The sequence below is a fragment of the Triturus cristatus genome, chromosome 1_2 (assembly GCF_964204655.1).
Source record: "Triturus cristatus chromosome 1_2, aTriCri1.1, whole genome shotgun sequence".
Taxonomy (NCBI): Eukaryota; Metazoa; Chordata; class Amphibia; order Caudata; family Salamandridae; genus Triturus; species Triturus cristatus.
The window spans coordinates 136729048-136751187 of record NC_140580.1 but is presented as its reverse complement, the minus strand read 5'-3'; the positions used below and the strand labels follow the sequence as shown (position 1 = coordinate 136751187).

The following is a 22140-nucleotide window of genomic DNA, read 5'->3' as shown; positions in this document are numbered from 1 at the left end:
GGAAAAGAAAACAACATATTTTGGTGTCAGCAATTTTAACAAGCAAACTAACAATGTGGGGACATTGAAATCAACAACGTGGAGCCATAAAAAAAAAGGCCAGTAGAGTATTAAAGATGATTTCTTGTAGTTGTTCGTTATGAGAAACGCACATGTACTGGAGTATGCTGCACGGAAATCCATCTGCATTTTCCCCAAATTTATTCATTTATTTATTCCCCTGTTGCCCTCCTAGAGTGCATCTGACAAACCTACCGACCGTCTCACATTTCTGATTTCCATAACCTCTTGCAATTTTCTATTTGCCTTTTCCATCTTTAGCATGTTCAATTCATCTTACTATTCTACCTCACTCCTCATCTTTTTCCACCTAAACCTATGTCCGCCTTCCTCCTCTTCCTGTTATCATAGCCCTCCACCCCTCCAACTCCTTATCGCCCTAACTAATTCTAATATAGTATCGCGTGCACTTTTTTCCTTAATCACTCCACTACAGACCCAAAACGTAAATGACAAACATTACAATTTATGACGCCAATAGCTTTAACTTTTACAAATGCCAGTCCTTTAGTATGAAAACACAAAACACATACTTTTTGTCTTTTTAAGCAACCTCCTTGACCCTGCCAGCACATTTACTGACCCCTGCTCTCACTATTCTTCGGAATAAAAGAAGACAGCCTGAAAATGTAGCAAATACAGATCGCCGCACTTCCAGGCAATCTTTATTTACATGCATCTGCAGAGATATTCACGCCCCCCTGGAAACCCATCCACGCCCCCCCAGGGGGGCGCGCCCCACAGTTTGAAGATCTCTGCTGTAGAGGCTTCACAATCAAGGAAAAGTTTGGAATCCACTGACAACAGTAGCGAACCATTCCTAGAAACAAATAAATTACTACTTTTTGACAGTACTACATTGTAGTAGGGGACACTTTATGCCCATTGTAGCCAAATAAGTTAATAAAGCAATTGTGTCTAGCTTACAGCCCTCTTTTGTTTTTGCTGCAATCAACATGTCATCAATGTCCTGCACCAGTAATGAATCATAAGGCAAATCTAAACTTTCCAGCTCTTTCTAAAGTATTTGTGAAAAGATTTATCTTTGAATCTGAATGCAAAAAAAGACACTGACTATCTTCATGAAGAGAAATAGAGAAAAATGCTGAACACAACTCAATCACTGTAAACCACTCTGCATTTGCTAGAAATTATAATAAAATCACTACTGTATTTGGTACCATGGGACAACATGGAATCACTGTCATTTATTTTGGAAAGATCTTGTACTATCCTCCATTTGCCACTTGGCCTTTTCAAAACCACTATATGTGAGTTACATAAGCTTCCCTCAAAATGCCCTGCCCATTCATTTTACGAATGACAGATGGAATCCCTTTTCTTCTTCATGTGCAAGCCTGTATTGATGAGTACAGGAAGACACTGCATTTGGTTTTCCATTAATCTATACCGCTTCTGAATTTGTAATTTACCCATTTTGTTTCAGAAAACTCCCAAACCTACTTATTTACAGCATGTCCTAAATGTGAAGGCAAGTCCTCTGTTGCTGGAACTGTGAAATTTCTCATTTTGCTTCTCATGATTTTTGTATAAAATCAACATTGTCATCCTTTAGTCTGAATGCCAACACCATCCGGTGTTCAGTAAATTATGCAATTTAACTTGCACAAAAGATCACAACGCAACAGATTCTCTGGACTTGTTTCACTAATTATGAACTCATGATTATTAATACTTGAACCAATTTTAAGTAGGATATATGCTGACAGCGTATTAGTAGGTTGCTTATTCTAAATATCTACAACTTAGACCTCCGCAAGAAGGGCAGATTAGGACATTTCACTGGTCTAACTCGGGATCGGGTAGCTCCTGCATAAATCTTAAATGCCGAATATCCCTTAACCTCTACTTCCACTAATGGGCCACCTTGGTCAACCTCTGGGACTGCACCAAGCAAGCAATCTTCTCCCCCCCCCCACACACACAGTCACTGTGCTTTACTTTTTCCTGTGGAAACTCCCAGTGTAACTGCAGATTGATTACTGAATTTTTCAGCTAAAATGTCAAATGTGGCTAAAATCCTCATGTTGTTCTGCATTGATTGCTGAAGGGCTGGTGCTGAAGGCATATTCCCATTGAACTACTTTACTTTCTTCATGCTCTGCACATAGGCCAGAAGGGATGGGACCGTTTACTGCATTATCCCATTCTGTGCCATCTGATTCATATTATGCTGCTATTGAGAAACCATTTTTTTACTCGTTAGAAATATATTCATATTAAATCTACACGTTTGGTTCCATTGGCCTTCTGTACCACAACATAACATATGCCGATCTTACCTGCCCATTTTATTGTTAGCAAAAACTATATCTCGAGGATCACCATTTCCACCTTGCACAAATTGCACTCCTTCGCTAGGTGCCTGAAAATGTCCTTGACCAAAAAGGTTGTTATTTTTCTGAGAGAATTTGCCTGAGACACCCTCAACTTTTCCTTAGTCTCCTTTCTCCCAAAACAATAATCATTACAGTACTTCGGATATGGCAACATCTTACTCAGTGCTTTTGCTTGCCCAAACATCACAATCGTTTTTAGTTGTGCACAGATTCTGGGATAGAAGCCCAACAAAAAAGCAGAAACCAATCCCGACGCACTTTCCTTTACTGGGTCTTCAACTCCACTACGCTGCCTATACTTCTGCACCAATCTCCCGTAATATTCATGAGCTGACTTATCTGAATTTCGTTTGGCTCCCATGATTTTTGACCAACTATCCTGTTTCTGCAGAACCTTTCCTTTGAAAGGCTCATTAACCTGAGTATACTTCTGCATGACTATAGGTTAAGGCTTAAAACTAGGACCCTCTTTCTCTGTAATGGAGGCCCAATGTAGAGCGGCGGTCTTGCTCTCAGTCCACAAGTCTTTAGGCACAACAGTTGAAAGCAATGCATCTAGATCTTCCTGAAGCACCTTCAAAACAGTCACTATTCGCTCTATCTCAGAATACCACTGTTGTGGCTCCCCACTAAGTTAAGGAAACATTTTTAAAACAGTCCACAAGCCCTACCATGTCCAGGGTATACGCGTGCACATATGCTTCTTCAGGCACTTCTCTCAATGAAAATTATTTTTCAACTTTCACTTCTCATTCAGACTCATTCACACTCTTGACTACTTTTGACTTAAGCTTTTTCATTTTTCAAACTTATCAGAAACTTCAGTCCTTTCCTCTCCGTACCTTGTCACATTTTCCCTGTCACCAGCCACATTAATTAATTCTCTCAGATTGTCTCAAAAAGGAGTAACTTTTTGTTTTTGCAACTTGCATTCAGTCAATCTTATTCTAAAAGTTTCAAAATTGTTCTTTTTAAATAAATTCACTTAAAATACTTCAGCCAATTTCTTACGTGCTTTATGTGCCTCATGTTTTTTTATATTCTGCAACGGAAAATAACTATTCATTTTTATTATTCATCTAATTCATTTTTAATGAAATTTTAACACTATGAATTTCCGTTTCCTCTTGAAAATCAAAAATACAAATTTCCACTGTCTTCACTCACTTTGAGAAGCTGGAACAGGCTTTGGGTCCTCTACTGCTCTCACATCTAGCACTTGCTTCTGAATCTTGTTATGCGGAAATGGTCTTACTTCAATCAACAAATGATCCATGAACTCATACGCTCCCCATGAATTACTCTCACTCACACTCTGTTGCATTTTTACTTTGATTTTCTTTTGTTTTTGTCTAAATTAGCAACAGTTGCAGGAAATACACCCACAGTTTTTTGTATGTTCTCACACCACTCCTTTCTCCTTATTCGCAATCTCGCTTCCACCCAATTATACACAGCCTTACTGACTTGACCTTTCTGCATTTTCTGATGTCTCTTTTCATTGGCCATCTAATTCCATTCATTCAGTGCTTCAACATGCGCAGGTCTAGATTATGGTCTCATCTCAAACATGAAATGTTTCAAATACTTAGTTCTTTACATCGAACATACCATACTCAGGAAAATTGCAGCTTCTTGTCACATTTAGTAGGTCTATGCCATTCTTTAAGTATTGGGCATGGGTGTAAGGCATGATCCAGCATCATTTCATATGGCGCACTTCACACTAAAGGTGGAATTTCTCCACTAATGTATGATTTTTTGGATTTTACCATATGCACACCCATCATTGACTCAACCAGACTTTGCAATATATGTAACGAATCACAATACAATTTGAAAACAAATCCTTAAACACAATACACAATCTTAATAAACTAAAATACACAAACCTATGCCTTCCTACTGAGACACAGGAAGGGAATCAAACTCGTCACTACAAAGGATATAGTGCCTTGTGATACTACTACATGCACTCTGAGCTAGGTTTCTTGGCCAGCGATCCAGATCCAACCTGGAGTCCATGAATTTTATCAGCGTGCACAGAACAAAATCCCACAAGTTCTAATTTGTACTGATTCGCAGCTAGACTATTAAGGATCTCATAAACTTCAACTTATGAAATATCCTAGAGCCACACCCTATTCAGCAATCAACTTTATATAGCTAGAGTTCTCGTTAAATCACATAAAATCTTCAGTATGTTCAATAAAACATGAACCCATGGCACACTCCTTTTCAATATCTCCCAACTTTGCTTGTCCAGTGCAAATGCGACATAACACAAATATAATCACCAAATCAGTAACCTATATCACACGTCGCATGACATCTCACACCATGGCAAAGCCCAATTAATACTGTCAAAATCCAATCATGATATGACATATTCTGATAATCTGGCAATAATGCAAGCTCTCCAAAATTTTACAACTTTAAACCACCAACAATTTTAATTAGTGTCAATTATGTTAATTTAATTAATTATTTTTTCCTGCCCAAATTCTTCCCCAAAGATCTTTCAATGCTCTAATTAAATAAGAGGGTAGAGATGTAGGACCAGGACTGTCTGAGTGTTTAGAAGACTTAGTCCAAAGCCAAATCAAATAACTGCGCGATATAGAATTCCAGGTTAGACCTAATAGGCTTATTCAACATGGAGAATGAACACAAGGTTGGTGTCCTAAACAAGCTAACAACACAGCCAAAGATAAATCATATAAACAGACAAACATAGTCTTCTCAGTTAGAAAGGGAAAGCAACTCTTAAGTATAAAGACTTAAACAGACTAGTGCAGTGTCTCTTCAGTTTAAAAACCCAAGGAACTCTGACACATATCCCAAAAAGAATATTTCTTTTTAGGGTTTTAGACAGCAAAGCCACACATACTGTGTGGTAAGATATAATGTAATAGGTTTGAACTAGCAATGTACCATTCTAGTAAGCCAATGGACATTATAATACATAGGATCCATTCAATATAATACATTTAGCAACATCTGTGTCTTATATTAATAAACGAGGTATGCATGGAAATAAAGTAAATGATATATATATAGAATACAGAAGTACAGTAGACAGGTCAACAAATGAACGGTCTCTAGAAAATACTCGATTGAAAGACTTTGAAAGTAACTAAGACAGGAACATCCTGAACAAGGCTTTCTCAAGAGGAACACACATTAATACAATTTATTAATGCAGAGACGAGGCTTCTATATGGCTGATTTTCTGAAATGGAAAAGCACACTGAGACATGCTCGTGGAAAGGTTTGTTCACATAAATGTGCACATTTTTTATGCAAATAGGAATAGGTATCAGTGCAAGCTGTCTGTGACCTAGTCATGTTAACTAAACCATTTTTTCTAATAATAAAAATATGTTAACACTGTTTTGTTCTGCTAGGCAATCCATCATATGACTTTTCACACTCCATTTCCTTTATATAGATTTCCTTTATATAGATTATATTGCTTTTCTTGATAGCTCACCTATGTGCAATGGCCACTAATCTGGTCTGAAACTGTGAAAAATATATGTTGTAGAGTAATGCATAGAAAATATGAGCAAAACTTTTATGTTTAGGTCCCTTAAGATCAATAGTATATTGAGTTACTGTGGTAGCTCCAAAATATCGACCGTAATAACTAGAAGAGATGAGCAGAAGTGAGGAATACTTCCGAGACACAGAGTAAATGGGGGACATACAGAAGATGCCATTAGGAAACTGTTACATTGGTTAAGGAGCTGGTTTAAAGCTAGGTTTGAGCCTAACTTTTAACAACAAACATTCAGTATGCCAATGTGAGAAAAGTGTTGTAGTATATGGTGTGGTTGTGACCTCACAGTGCAATACACTCGCAATACTGTCTTAGGTTCAGTCAGGCACGTTTGTTGAACCTTACCTCAAACCTGGGTGGTTGTGGTTTTGAGCAGTCAGGCTTAAACAAAGGAGCAAGTGCAAAGCATTTAGAAGTACCAAAACGATGAAATAAGAAAGTCACACAACACAACAAACTAGTCGCCAATTTATAAAAAATAGATCTTATTTTTATGAATTTTTAGTCGCCAAAGTGAACAGAAAAATTGACCGGAAGGTTCAGAGAGATAGATTTTTCAGTAAAACATAAATCACAGCTTGTCAGATTACCAACAAACATTGGTACTACTGCGATCAGCAAAAACTTCTTAAAGCTTTTAAGAGTCCAGCTACATGTGGCTATCGAAAAAGACGTGGCAGAACCCATTCCGTTACATGCCACTATCTATAAGCCCTACCATAGAACGCCTGGAGAGGTGAACACAGTCGAGACTCTTCGATGGGCATGGGAGGGTTTGAGGAAACGTGTTGGCACTCCATTATTGTACGCTCCATCCCCTCCTCTTGCAAGTCACCCATTGTTCCCTATCCTTCAGGATACTGGCACTATACAGCGCGCCCGAAATCGGTCTATCTAGGTTGAGCGATTTATACCCACAGGATACGTTCTTAGTGACACCGCAAAATCAAGATAGTAGCCTCATACCTATCCTACAGATATTACTCTATTACCAGCTTAGAGCGACCTGTAGAACATTACACTCCTCATTCCCAACATCTCCAGCCACTATGCTGCCGCTGGAGCACCTATCGGCCACTTCCTCTCCTCGGAAATTAGTCACCAGAATATGTAGGCTTACGCAGTCTGGTGGTCCTTTAGTTGCCCTGAAGGCCCTTGTCCAGTGGAGAATTGATCTGAATCAAACACCTACAGATGAGCAGTGGCCTTTTTGCTGTTCTCCGCTACGACACCTATCCTCAAATTATAAACTGAGGCTCATTCACTTTAAGTTTTAACATAGGATGTATCGCACTCCCCTACAATTGCACAAGTTAGGTTTACGCCAGGACTCGAAATGTTGGAAGTGCAAACAGGACAACGCAACATTTCTACATGTAGCGTGTGATTGCCCTTCATAGCTAGATTTTGAGAGGAGGTATAAGGCACTGTTAAGAAGGTCACTGGGATATCACTGGACTGCACGCCGCTAGTGGCCCTATTGGGGTACATTGAAGATGCCCCGATTACGAAACGCCGACTCACGGCAATGATGTTACTACTTGCAAAACGTAGATTAGCCATACATTTGGGTATTTCTCAAGCCCCCCGTACTAAGACTTGGATACAGGATGTGATTTACTGTCAGGAGCACCTCCCCGCATTTTAAGACCTAATGCCCATGGCCTCTCGCCCTAAAGATATTTGGGAACCCCTCAGGTCCTGGCTTAGAGAAAAAGACGGGACAATTATAGATAGAATTACAAAAAATTTAGTTTATGGCGTTCCTCTATAATAGTCGGTAAAGTCAAAGAGAAGGCTGGAACCAACTAGGTACACAATGTGTCCATGGTTGGGAATCCTTATGTTGGATTATGGTGCCCTCACACACCCTTTCAGGTGTCATGCTTCATCATATGGGCTGCTCCTTGTCGGGTCGGCAGTGCAATACCCAACGGGCTCCCTTAAAAAGGGGCTCTTTGTCAGAGATCCTCTATCCAACTGCCGTATGGTGAAGTGTGGGTGTGGGGCCAGGATAGTGTAGATGTGTTTTAGTGATTTAAAACGGGTGCCTGACAGGAATTAATTTTTATTCTGGGGGCCTCCTACCCTGATTAAAAATGTGTGAACATGGCACTCGCCTGAGTATAATGTCTCGTACTAGAGTGTCCTATGCTAAAGAATGTGGGTCAACATGTTTCTCGCATAGAGTGGAATTACTCGCGATTCGTCAGGACCAAAAATAACACGGAAAAGAACTATCTACATCTAAAAGCTACTGGTATTGAAGTGTGCAGTAAATTAAGTATTTCTTAGCTATAATACCTGTTGTGATCAGGAGCTACCTGTAAGGAAAGAAGGAAGGTTATGAAAATAACATACAGGTATGTAATGCATATAACAGTTGGAGATACAGCCTTCAATGTGACTCAAAGCTCTCATTTAGAGTTAATGGTGGTGATCGCTGGTGCGTCAGAGGACATGTTAAAACTCATAAAAGAAATTGGTGGTGGATCCCCACAGTGAGCTATCGTGACTACTCACCTCTGTGGAAATCCAATTAAAAACAGCAGAAAACATGTTGGTATGACTCACCCTATTCAATAACTGCCCAGACATCAACAGTACTCGGTGGACTGCGCATGAGTGAAAGTTCCTCAGTAAGTAGGACTGGACAGGAAAAGGTAACACAGTTGAACGGAGAATATATCGAAAAAGTAACTGTGTGGGCTCAGATAATAAATAGAACCAAACAATGGTGAAACTGGTGTGGTTCTACAAATCACGTAAATAGTACATAAGTTATGTGATAGCCGTTTAGTGCCAAGTATAGCTCGTTCTAGTGTTTGGGTCCCTACCTACTTGAATGCAGTAGACAGGGGAGTCGAAGTGGATCTAAAGAGGAGACCAGGAGCCACACCATCAGAAAACCAACTTAGTGGTCAATCTGTCATCCAGACAATTGACAGACCGAAGACGACGTCCTCCAGAAAGGATTAGGATTTGTTCCTACTCCTAAGGTGGACCTCTTCAAACAAACCTGCAAATTACATCACTTCTTTCGCAAAATACGCCTCAAATCTTTTTTTGATGGCAAGGATCGTACACCTGACGAGGACTCTGGTTTACATAACCCCTCCTCCTTTACCCCCCACAGTGGGGTGGTGCCAAATGAAGTTTTGACCTATGAACAGGCAGTACTAAAAGATGTGAAAGCCTGCACTGGGCGTAAACATTTCAACAACATCACCAAAAAAGAGATGCTGGCAATTGAATCACTTGCCAACGACCCTACAATCATCGTAAAACAAGCCGACAAAGGCGGTGCCACAGTCATAATGACAACAACAGACGATGACACAGAGTGTCTGAGACAATTGGGCAATAGAAAATACTATACACCCATCCCCAGGAATCCAACTGAGCGCCTGAAGAAAACCATTATGGGATTGGTTGACTCTGCAGTGAGCCAAGGATGGCTTAGTAAGAAAGAAGCCTCCTTCCTCATAAAAAAAGAATCCAAGACCCCCTATTTTTACATTCTACCAAAGATTCATAAGGGGGTCACACCTGTACCAGGGCGCCCGATAGTGTCCGGCATTGACTCCGTTCTAGAACCCTTATCACAATTTTGTGATCACTTCTTACAACCACTGGTAAAACACACACCATCATATATACAAGACACCACGGATGTACTACTGTTACTGGACCAGTTCCAAGACACCAACCAAATCAACTTCCTCATCACTCTAGATGTAGAAGCCCTCTACACTAACATCTCACAGAGGGCAACTCTAGAAGTGATTGAGGAAGCATTGAATACATCATCCTGGGAGTCACCTATCCCACCTTCCTTCATCATGGAATGCGCCACACTAGCCCTGACCGAAAAAAAATTCGAGTTCAGGGGCCAACTCTACCATCAGACGCAGGGTACTTCCATGGGGAGTACCTTCGCTCCTAGTGTGGCCTGCCTCTACATGGCAGCCTTCGAGGGAGAACACATTTTCCTTGACACTAACCCATACCGTAACAACATCCGTCTATGGAAGCGCTTTATAGACGATATCCTGATTTTCTGGACAGGAGACTGTGACAGCTATGGTAACTTCTTTAGGTGGATTAATAATCTTAATCCCTACCTTAATTTCACTATCGCAGTATCTCCCTCTTAGATAGCTTTCTTGGATCTAACTATCAAAATCACACAGGGCAACTTCACTACCACCATGTACAGGAAAGCCACTGATCGGAATATCCTGCTACACTTCAACAGTCATCATCCTAAATCTCTCAAAGAAAACTTGCCCTTCGGACAATTTTTGAGAGTCAGGAGGAACTGTAGCACTTTGGAGGAATACAAGAGTGAATCAGCGATTCTTGCCCATAATTTGACTGAAAGACAATACCCACAGAGGAGTATTACACTCTCCAAAAAACGAGCACGGAACAATCATAGAGAATGGTTCTTGGAACACAAAGTAAAAAACAGTTCCGAGGTACTGACGTGTGTAACCACTTTTACACCAGCCTCTAACCAGTTGACTAAAGTGTTGAAAAAACACTGGACTATACTTAACACGGGTACTATGAGCCTTGAATTACCCCGGTTTGCGTACATACAAACGCTCCAAAAACATCAAAGATATGCTTGTACAAAGTAGACCCAAACCAAAGGAAAAAGCCCCACAAAGTACACTGTGGCAACTACCCATGGTCAGAGGACACTACCCATGTGGGTCCTGTAGTGCATGTGCTTTCGCCTCTATACAGAAGACCATAACACTCAATACAACCTTTACCTGGGAAATGAGAGCGCATACCAACTGCAATACTGCCAACTGTATTTACCTCCGAACGTGCCCATGTGGTCTCCACTATGTGGGGATGACGACTCGCCCTGTAAAATTGCGAATCTCAGAACATCGCAGCAATTTTCGCTGCCATAAGAGTAACACTAAAATATGTGCCCACTATCTCGAAATGAACCATTCGCCTGACTCGTCAAATGGCTTATCCTAGAAGCCATCCCCAACATAGCTAAACAGAGTCTCTTCGCTAAGGAACAGCGATGGATACATCGCTTATCTTCCAATACCAATGGTCTTAATGATGAAATTCCTTGGGGTTCGATCAAGATTTAACACGTCTGACTAAACCCCTATCCTGAACCAGCCATACTACTATTAATTGGCTAAGATCTCCCTGCCCATCTCCTCCCCTTGATATTTATTGCGTATATCCCTTATAACATCACTTTGACACGGCGCTTTTTGAACCTCCGAATTACTCAATATTACCTTGAGCCAATGAACTGTAAAGATGATCATTTTCAAGTAATCCTAAATACTTTTTGACTCTTCAAGCCGACTACATGCCAGACATCTTGAATATTAGCACAGATAATATCGCAGCACCCATTTTTAACCATGAGTGTTACCCACACTAACTCCATTCCAAGATGGCCGCCATCTATACTTGTTCTAGAAACCAGGACGGACGTATACCCAACCCCCTGTCACATGACACAACATTCAGTATAAGTCCTTCGCTACTTTCCACCACGCTACCTCCCGGACCCGGTGGAGTGGGTAGGTCACTAGGAGCAGCGTGAGGTAACCAAATGTGAGTAATCGGTACCATTACCACCATAAACTTGGAAATTGACTCAGTACAAGTCTATCCCCATGCACTTAAGCGCACTTAACCCTAGCCGTTACTGTTCACCACGAATTCTTTACAAAAGATCCCCTTCAGTCTTGCTTGTTACATTTTTCCATTTGTTATTATTGCGGGCCCCACACCTGTTTAACTTTTTACCACAGAGCTGAACCAAAATTTTCTCTAGCTACAGCACGCACTCTCGTAAACAACGGATTGCATTCTTATTAATGCCATAATGATACACCAACCATTACGAGTATTCACTTGTCATAGAACAGCCCGTTGACTGTAACCAAACGAGTCCGGTGCTATTTAACACACAACGAGGCCCCCTCTTTTTATACTTGCTCACTTGCAATGGTCTTTACATCGTTGTGTATACGAGTTCAGTAATATTTAACACACAACAAGACTCTTTTTCATACTCGCTCACGTATAGCGGTCTCCACATTGCTGCGTTTTCCGCCGATCACCTGCTTTCCCGAAGCCTCAACTCTCAAACCCCTTGTGCTTCGTGGGATGAATACAGTACTATGACTTTAAGATACAACGCTTATCAAAGGCAATTATTACTCCATTGTGTGTATTTCGCCACGCCATCCTTTCCTTTCCCGAAGCCACAACCTCCAACCCCCACTTTGTGTTGCACGTGCTTCAAGGGATCTACATCTTATAATAGAATTTAAGATATAGCGCTCGCCATTGTTCTGTGCTAAATCATTATCTTTAGATCCACTTCGACTCCCCTGTCTACTGCATTAGCATAGCATAGGACACTCTAGTACGAGACATTATACTCGGGCGAGTGCCATGTTCACACGTTTTTAATCAGGGTAGGAGGCCCCCAGAATAAAAATTAATTACTGTCAGGCACTCCTAACCCTGTTTTAAATCACTAAAACACATCTACACTATCCTGGCCCCACACCCACACTTCACCATACGGCAGTTGGATAGAAGATCTCCGACAAAGTTCCCCTTTTTAAGGGAGCCCGTTTGGTATTGCACTGCCGACCCGACGAGGAGCAGCCCATATGATGAAGCATGACACCTGAAAGGGTGTGTGAGGGCACCATAATCCAACATAAGGATTCCCAACCATGAACACATTGTGTACCTAGTTGGTTCCAGCCTTCTCTTTGACTTTATCGACTCTATTGTAGAGGAACAGCATAAACTCCTTTTTTTGTAATACTTGCATCTGGGGCTTTTGTTTATGCTGGACCTCCTACTCCCCTGTGAGTGGAAAAAGCCCCTCTGTCCCTCTTTTTGTATCTAACAATTATAGATAGTCCAACAGAAGCCACAGGCACCTAACTACCAATGCTACACTAATTGCCAGCCTAATTCACAATAACCTGGGAACAATGCTCTTCTGAGCGGTTGCAGATATTCGAGGTATGCCCTGTATGATCACTTTGTATTTGGAAACTGCCATGACTTGTGAATTCACTGTGAGTTAAACCCGCAAATACATCAGGACTTACAAAGCAACCTCCAATCGCAGGATTCGTATACCTGGACTCTTGAGAAACGTAACGCACACAGTATTGTAACTTTTTTTGTAGAAAAAGATGTGACGAAATCCAACTTTGAAATGTGTTTGCTACTAAGCTCTGTAATGCTACAAGTTTGGAAAAGAATTGTTTGATACATTGCTGCGAAACTGTATGAAACAAGCCGATGTCTGTACAAAATTACATAAATAAAACTTTTTTTTTAAAAAGAAGCTTTTGAAGAGTTGTGTTCAGGTACTCCGGCCCACTTTGGTCGACCAACTCCGGCAGGTAAAGGGGGACAGTAAGGAGGTGTAGGACTGTTAACTTGCCACCAAAGCAGTCTCCAGCCCAGTTTCAGCGTCTATGGGAGAACGCCATAGACTTTAATGGAGTGGTCCTGATACAAGGGTTACAGGATGCTGAGGATGCTGTGCAGTCCATAGTGGGCTTCCTGAGGCTTCTCCTCAGTCTTGGTGGCTTGACTTTAGCCACAGGGGTCGTTGTCCCTCAAAGTCCTGGTGGTGCCAGCAAACGTCTAGTTACCACTGGACAACTGGTCTCTGGCCACAATGAAACCAGTGGTTCCCTTTGACGTAGGCTAGTGTCCTTCTTGGTTGACCAAACTGCACTCCGATGAATCTCCCGAGTCCAGCAGGCTTGGCTGCAACTTTTGTGCATCGGGACTTGGTCTTCCAGGCTGCATATCAGCAGTTTGTGGCGGTCAATCGGTTGTGGCTGCTGACTTGCCAAGGCAGACTTCTTCAGCTTTTGTGGTCCTGGTACTGTAACCTGTAGTCAGACAACTAACTCATGGAGTTCACCTCTTCTGTCTGGGGCTTGGGAGTGAATTTTCCTCAAGCCAGGCACCACAGACGCAGTCCTCCCTTTGCTAGACAAGGATCAAAAGCTGCAGCCCAGTCTTTGGTGCAGTCTCTCTTGCCAGGTCAAGGGAACAGCAGGGCAGTCCTTCTTTGCACGATTTCAGCCTATCCACAGCCGTCTTGCCTTTTCACAAGGCACACACACACATTGTGCTCACCAGGCCTCCTCCAGCGCATTCTAGATCCGCTGATCTGTGGCGCGCGCGCTCGCTGGGCAGAGCAGTGCTCACAGGCCCAAAAACGTTCACCATTCTTTTCTGACAAACCCACAGCAGCCAGAGATCCGTTTCTTATCTAAATCTTGTGTATTTCGTTCTTCCGGGCGGTACACGCAGTAACTATCGCCTGTCTGAAATCTCTGGCTGCCTTTGAGGTAAACACCAGATGGGAATGTTTAGCAAGGGTTGCTCGTCTGTTTCCCGCGTTTCTAAGCTGCGCAATGCCTCGATGACATGCGGCTTGCTATCTGTCCAAAGCATGACGCAGTGCTTTCCATGCAGATCTGTTTCCTGAAAAGCAGCGTGTTTTCCTACTTGTGGCTTTTCTCTAAAAACACCTGCCGTGAGGCCTTGGTGCTCTTCACTTCTGCGGTAGATGGAGCTAGCATTCGTTCTCACAGACATTTTACGAGCTTTGAGATAGATGTACGTAGACCTTTGATTTTTGGGGGGTGCAGGGGAGTGTAGGACGCAAATGTACAAGTGTGGTTAGGCGAACTGTAGATGGCTTACACTAAGCCTCTTTCTTGCCCGTGCTAGCTGCCCTCGGTGCATGTGTCTGTCAGTGTGCATCTGCTGGAGCAGAGGGTGCTTCTATGATATATACCTTGGATGAGCTGTGAAAAAAGAATACCATATTTTAGGATATTTTCTTTGAAAAATAAGTTACTTAAAAGTACACAGGCAGAAGATGTAGCAGATTTGTACCCTTTATTTATAGGATATAAAAAGTTTCCAGGTCTGCTTTGGATCTAACGCAAGGAACGTGAGTATCCGGTGAGATTTCCTTTGACCTCACCTGTACTCTAGGCCGCCTAACAGTAGATCACTAGATGACCGGAAACCATCTGATGTTCATGATCATTGACCAGCCTTCTGTGGATACCAGCAGACCCTTGTTGATGCCTCCACCCAATGCTTAATTTGTAAAATAACAGTGCTAGTGGCCAAAGTTTTTCTCAGAAGCCATCAGCCGGTTGCTGATGAATGTCTGGATTTCCGGAAATCAAGGCTGTGCACTCTTGATCGTACCATATGCCATATTTCTTCCACCATCATAAACTCCCTGAAGGTGAAATCCTAAATCTTTAATTGGCACTTCCTAAATACATCTTCCCTCTAACTAGCCTTCACGAAACAAGTGACGGCACTGTTAGCTATGCCAAGTCTTATCATAGCTGTGCTAAACCTTTGTACCTACATCTAAACATAACTTTTTACTGCATCCCCAAGGAGGGTAAAATGTTGTGGACTCACTTCTGCTTCATCTGCATCGACGACTTCAGTTGTGGTCTATTCCATGCACAGGCTTCCAGTCACTAAAAAGTAGACTTTTAAATTATTTGCATCACCTGCTGAGTTTTCAGTGGACGTGAACCAGAATTCCTCAATAGCATCCTCCACTGTTAGCCGCTCAGTCGACCTCTTCATTCTACCTCCTCTCATACTATGCTTCCAGGTTTTCCATAATGTGCACATACGTTCTAGAACAAACTCTCTTCATCCTCTGCAATAGGCCTCTCACTAAAATTGTTTCACCTCAGACCACTTGGCCTTTAGTTTAAAAAAAAAAAAGAAAAAGCACATTTAAAATCTGTTGAACTAGCCAATGATCTGCCTTCAAATTAGTTTCCAACTACCATAGTCAATGAAAAAAAAGACACATTTTTGTACTTCAAGTGCAAAATCTTTTCCCTGTAGGCCAGCACCCATATCAAAGACCTTGTCGATGCTCGCTAGTCTTGTAAGGAATTATTAGGCAGGTAAGTTTGTGGTTTATCCATCCTTCTGGATGCTAATGTTTTGGTCTTAATAGGCACTCGGGTTTTTGATACTTGAAGCAGTCTTACATGCCAAGATCTGATGCCATAACTTGTGACTTTGCAGAAATCCCCACCTAACTGGGGAGTGCCTGCAGGTCTACAGGAACGACCAAAGGCTATATGGAAGCTATATCAGCAACCTGCACCACATGGCAAAATGCTTTTGTGACTTTCTTTTAATTTTCAATAGACAATTTGTGCGGCACAGCATTTCAAGTAAGTCTCAAGGTGCATACCAAGTTGGACGCTAATAAAAGTGGCCAAGGAGTTTTGTGAAGGCTTGCTGAACCGGCCCTGTTTTTGTGTGTTTTCTTAAAGCCCTATCGCTGTTGGGGAAGTGGATTAATGGTCTCAATCTACTTCCTCAGCAGATGATGATTTCAAAGTCTGGGTGTTGCTCATATTCTTGATGGCAGAGCGAAAGGATATCTGTGAAGAATGTTGGATATTTAGCTCTCTGTGACGTACTCGCGCTTGAAATATTCTCTTTCTTTGAGATACAAGTATAGGACAACACTACCTACAGGTGTTAGTGCTTGAGGGTTGCAATAAGTACTCTTCGTACCAGGCAAGCTATGGTTTTGGGCGACTGGGAAGAGATCAGCAAAGTGTCTGATCCATAAAGGATGGCTGAAGTAGAACCAGTGTGTTCCTTTGTGCATGCAGACTGTGTTGTGATCTGATTAGCTGAACGAACGTGCTTGAATGTGGTAGCTCAGAATATTCAAGGAGTTTAAATTCAGACTAGAGCTAGTCTCTGAGGAACAGAAAGTGAGGCTTACAGTGACTGTCCGCAGGGCGGCCCTTTGAGGCCTCTGCATTGCCATGTCTTGAATGAGTGGCAGGGCCCTGACTTTGCCTGTGTAATCTTGGGCTCCCTGCCTAACTGGAGAAACTGGACCCTCTGTGGGACCTAAGAACTGGGTGGCCTGTCACTAGGTCTCATCAAGCCATCTTCAGGCAAATTTTCTAAGGCTCTCCTTGTCAAATATCCCGTCTTCACTTAGTGCTGAGGTGCAAGAGACAGAAAAGTCAGTTTGGGATCATTGGTACTATCACAATTCTATGGGGACCAAATAGGGACATTTTGAGGAAGCCATTCCCACATCTGCTTGCATACCAAGTTGTCTCTCGCTATTTGCTCTTCGCCCCTACAGAGCAGGTGTTAAGGCCACTCCTGTGACAGGTGACACTCGGGGAGATGTGATGGAGAGGAGGAAGGGTAATCACCCCCCAGATGTGAATGAGTCAGTATCGTAGTGTCCCCAGAGTTCCAGAGAGACGTTCTTGTGTTCTTCATAATGTCTTCCTGCTGCAACAGATGGTTCTGTTTATAAACTATTGGCACCCAACAATGTTGTGAGCCTAGAGACACGAGTGAGTAGTCGCGTTTACAAGCCATTGATTGATTGAGAATACAAAAATGAGTTTCTGGTGCTGCCATTGAATGTCCTCTGTACCATGTCATGTCCATATAGTATGTAAACATGTGAATCTTGTAGCGTACCCCCTGCTTCCCCACATGTGACCCATGAGGCAGATCTGATCAACACTGAGAAAGAAGTCTGGTTCGGGGAAAGAAGGTTTCAGAAGACTTGTGTTCCGAGTTTCCTGATGAGAGCAGTTGTATCTTTAGAGAATGGCATTACAAAAAAAAGTCTAATTTGGAAGCGATTAGTAACTGGGTGATAGTTCTGACATTCAGATGAGAGAGTATCGTTACCTGAGAGGACCTTTCAAAGTGAAATTACAGAAGAATATTTGAGAAATAATGTGTGCGTCTTAGAAAAGATGGTTATCGTGTGTTATTCCTGTTCTCCTTGTTTTTTGGCTTTGAAAATGTAATGTTTGAGTCAAGTTTGAGAGAAGGAAACAATGAAAACTGTAAGACGATGCACTGTAAGGTTCTAAGCATTTGAAGTGGTGTGTCTGAGGCAGAACAGATCAACGTTCATCCACATTTTTAAAAAAAATTATTTGTTTTATTGGTGCAAAAATCACATACAGCAGTACAATCCGAAATCGCTTGACCCGTTGCTCTTGCAACATACGTACATAAGATCAGTACAACTTATAAATATATCTTGACGGTTACTTTGAAACACAAACCGTATCCCTATGTATGGTGAACGTTCATCCAGTTTTGAATATTGATCCGAATGTGGTACAAATACTGGATCTGTTTCGAGTGTAGCGGAGAACATGTTATGAACCTAAATGTGGGATCTAACGCCAGGGGATCTTAAGACATCTGCAGATGGTTACCTACAGATTTTGAACCATGTTGTTGAGAGGATGAAGGCCTTAGTAACTCTACTAGGTTTAGAGCTGTGGAGGTAAATAAGATTAATCTTATTTATATCGTTTTGTTTTGAAGTGATCACTTGAAACTGTAAATGGCATTGTCGGTCACGGTGGCCACTTATTGAAGCGTTCGCCTTCAGTGATTATGTTGTTTTGGTTTGAAGGAAATGTAAGGTTATTTATTTGTTTCACCTCTCTTTGACCTAGAAATATACGACAGTTGGAGAGCTGGGAAAAGCCACTGACACCTTGGATGCTCTTGGAAAAGTCACAGAAGAAAAGGATTATGGTAGGCCTTGCATGATAATTCCATACATATACCTAGAACTTGCCTTATTGTTATGTTTAATGTACAAAAGCACATCTCCAAACACACTTCACATTAATTTGAAGGTGAATGAAAAAGTGAAGCCAATAAGAATCTGTTTGAATTATCTTTCCATACGGTCTGAGATAACAAAAAACAAAATCCTATCCATATCCGTAATTTGTAAATTAAATAATATCAATAGCTCTCTTATTTTCATTTGAACAATTCCCAATTTGTTTCAGATGATGTTTTTTTTAATGTATTCGTGGGTTGACACTTTATTTGGTGTAATACAGAGTACCCAGAAAAACATTGGTTTACAGGCTAGAAGAAGCAGTATTTCCTGCTCTGACATCAAACATTGCTATTTTTGAGCTGACAGGTTTTGCTTGCTCCTATTATCTGCCCATTGCCAAATTTCATATTTTGGGTAGCAATAATTTAATTTCATTAGTCCAGATGGATGTTTGACTAAATATGATCAGAATTAAAAACAGGTTGTTGATTATCTGGGTCACAGTCTATGTTTGATGGGACAACCACAAATACTTTTGTTATAAAAGACTTTGTAAATGCACAGCAGTATGGGGACATTCTGAAATTCTGATATTGAAAATGCTATCCTGGTTCAACCATCATGCAGTATATTTAATATTGACCATATCTGTTGGATAAATAAGGTAATATGCAAGCTTTTCAAATGCTTTTGGAAGTAACAGGGCATACGTTTTTTTCTGTACTACAGTACAATAAAACATAGCGGATAGTTGAGAAATAAGAGTTCCAGGACCCAAGGGCAGTCTAAAAAGAACTAAGCACCAATTTTAACAACTAGGGTCTTTCACGTCTAGGGCCTCAATAATGCAGACCCACAAACTGGGAGCCACATAGCCCTTGACGCAGTTAACAGTTCAAGGGATACTCAAGGGGAGTGCTGTGGGCCAGAGACCCAGAACTCTGCACTGCAACAAACAACACTTCATAGACTGCTGGCCAGTCAGTGCTTTTACTTTTGGGAAAAAAAGTGATTCACTTCACACAAACGACCTACTGCGCACATATTAGCACACATATAAGCTGGCGGGTAGAAATCTGTATGCTGTATGTGGAAACCCTATAATGGGCCTCACAACCTACAGGAGACACTCAATAAAGGTCATACAGGTTAAGTACCCAAAAAGGTCACTGCACACCCGGTGCTGGAGGTACTAATGGTTTGCACTTCAGCAAGCTCATCACCTTAAACTTGTGTGCCTAATACAAACGTGTGGTGTGCGTTAATAAAAAGTCAATCTGTCCTCGCATTATTCATTAGTAGATCATAAGACCTCAAGTTCAATAAACATTTTAGATAATGCTAGAGATAAACACTGAACTTAAATTAACATTCCAGCAATAATGAAACCGTTAACATTTCAGGTGAGGGTCTTATTTCTACATTTAACAAGGTTGTCTACCAACCACTGAAGATCGAACAGCAAAGGTCAGTGCACCCCATAGTCTAAAGTTCCCACTCCGTGACTTCTTAAATCCCAAGAAAAAGTCCCCTGGGATCACTCTTTCTGAGGAAACTTAAAACGACATTTCGAAATTGCTTGTGGGGTCTCTGTGTACTTGGGGAGTGAGGGCACCACAGCTCCTGGGTGACCCCCTAGCACTATTTGCCTTTTCTTTTTCCTGTGGGGCCCTTACACTCCAGGTGGCCCACACACCAAATATGCAAATTTTTACCGTCATTTTGCGGATTTTTGAGGCCTCCTTTTGGCCCCGAACAGTGGCTTTTTGTACTGTCTGTCAAGGTTACCGGTAAGTTTTGCATTTACGTTCTCCTTCGTGTTCCTACACCTGCTTGCATTGCGATTTTTAGGTCTCACCTGAGCTAGCGCATGCGCTGCTCTGGCGAGACTTTTAGTAAGTGGGCTTCAAAAAGCTCACCACATGCTTTTTGTGTGGCCTAAAGCGTGCGGTTAAGCGCACGGTTATGCGCACAGGCGCCATCTGGCTTTCCTCTCTCGTCATGGCTCATTAAGCGCATCACTCGCGGGCACCCTTATGATTGCAATGCCAGCAGTGTGTTTTTCTTTTACTTTTACTCGCACGCGTGTGCTTTAAAAAATCAGCATTAGTTATTCACTCCTGCACGGCTTTTATTTTGTGTGTGCTTTAAAATATTATCATTAGTTATTCAATTGTGCACGGCTCCTTATTCATTTATTTGTTCCAACTCCAAACGAAGGCGTAGTCTTCATTTCCACATATTCTGACTTGAGCGTATAGGTGTTGAAAAAGGAAAATCCCGCACGTATGCTTTGCTTTTGCTTTCAGTGTTAATCATTTAAAAAGCATTTAGATAACATGATTAGTGTACTCCTACTCTGCCGCGGCTCCTCTCTGCGTCCTTCTCCCCCATACGCATCCTTTCTGTGCCTCCCCCCTCTCCCCTTGCTCTTGGTTCTGAACCTCGCTCTCTACCGAGTGTGGAGCACAAGACCCGGCCCACTTAAAGTCCTGCCAACCTTGCTTTCTCCTGCTGTACTGCTCTACTCTTGCTCTGTACCTCTATTTCCTTCTTTCTAATTCCGTAGCCCCTCCTCCTCGCCTGCCTGTCATCTCTGCTGGGCTGCTGCGTTCCTCTGTGCCTGACAGAAGACCGGAAGCAGTACTGTTCTATCGCTACCGCTTCCGGGGGGAATTAGTTGTCCTTAGCTGCCCGTGTTTACAGGCAGGGGGATCTAGCCCGGTGTGAGTGCTTCCGGCCTTGGAGATGCGGGGACTCTCCGGCCCACGGGCTCTGCTGCTGCCCCCCAGCCCAGGCCTCCTTCTGCTTCTCGGCTACCATCTCTGCCTGGGCTGTGGCAGCACCGCTATGCCGCCCGCATCACAGCGTAAGGACAGGGGTGGGCAGGGCACCGGGTAAACAAAGGACTGGGCACAGCTGTAGTTCATTGAAGTAGTGCATGTGGGTTATTCAGGCACTTGTCTTATTCCCGCACACCGTCCGTGTTAGAGCGGCATTCCTTGTGGTGCGTGTAGGACTTTAGAAAGTGGCATGCGGTCAGTGAACTGTTCCCGGGCTGTGTTAATCACTGTATAATTTATTTAACGCTTCACTCATCTGTCGAAGCCACGAAGCGTCCCTTTGCATGGTTGACAGCACGTATGAAGTTAAGTTCCTGTGACTGTAGTTGGGGAACAGCATTGATGAGCCAGCTGGCTGTTTGAGTTCTTTACAAAACCTCTAATCTAAACCGCATAATTCAGTGACTTTCAATGGGGACATGCGACTTCTGCTACTTTTAGGTGGTAATCGGTCACTACTCCCTAACAATGCTGTGGGTCTGTGCTCTCAAAGCCGAGAGGTCCAACTGGCATACTTCATTGAAGAAGAGATTAAACGCATCGTCAGGGGTAGTAAACACTATAAATGTAATTACAATTTAAAAAAATCTTCCATTACAACTGACGTTTCCATATTCT

At 42.2% G+C, this 22140-nt stretch overlaps 1 protein-coding gene across 1 annotated transcript in view; it reads left to right on the top strand.

Moving 5' to 3' along the window:
- Positions 1 to 22140, top strand: part of TRUB1 (TruB pseudouridine synthase family member 1) — a 250782-nt gene that overhangs the window by 137414 nt on the left and 91228 nt on the right. The window contains exon 4 of the mRNA XM_085603278.1: positions 18561 to 18642. Coding sequence (XP_085459404.1) covers positions 18561 to 18642 — 82 coding nt within the window. The remainder of the gene's footprint in view (positions 1 to 18560; positions 18643 to 22140) is intronic.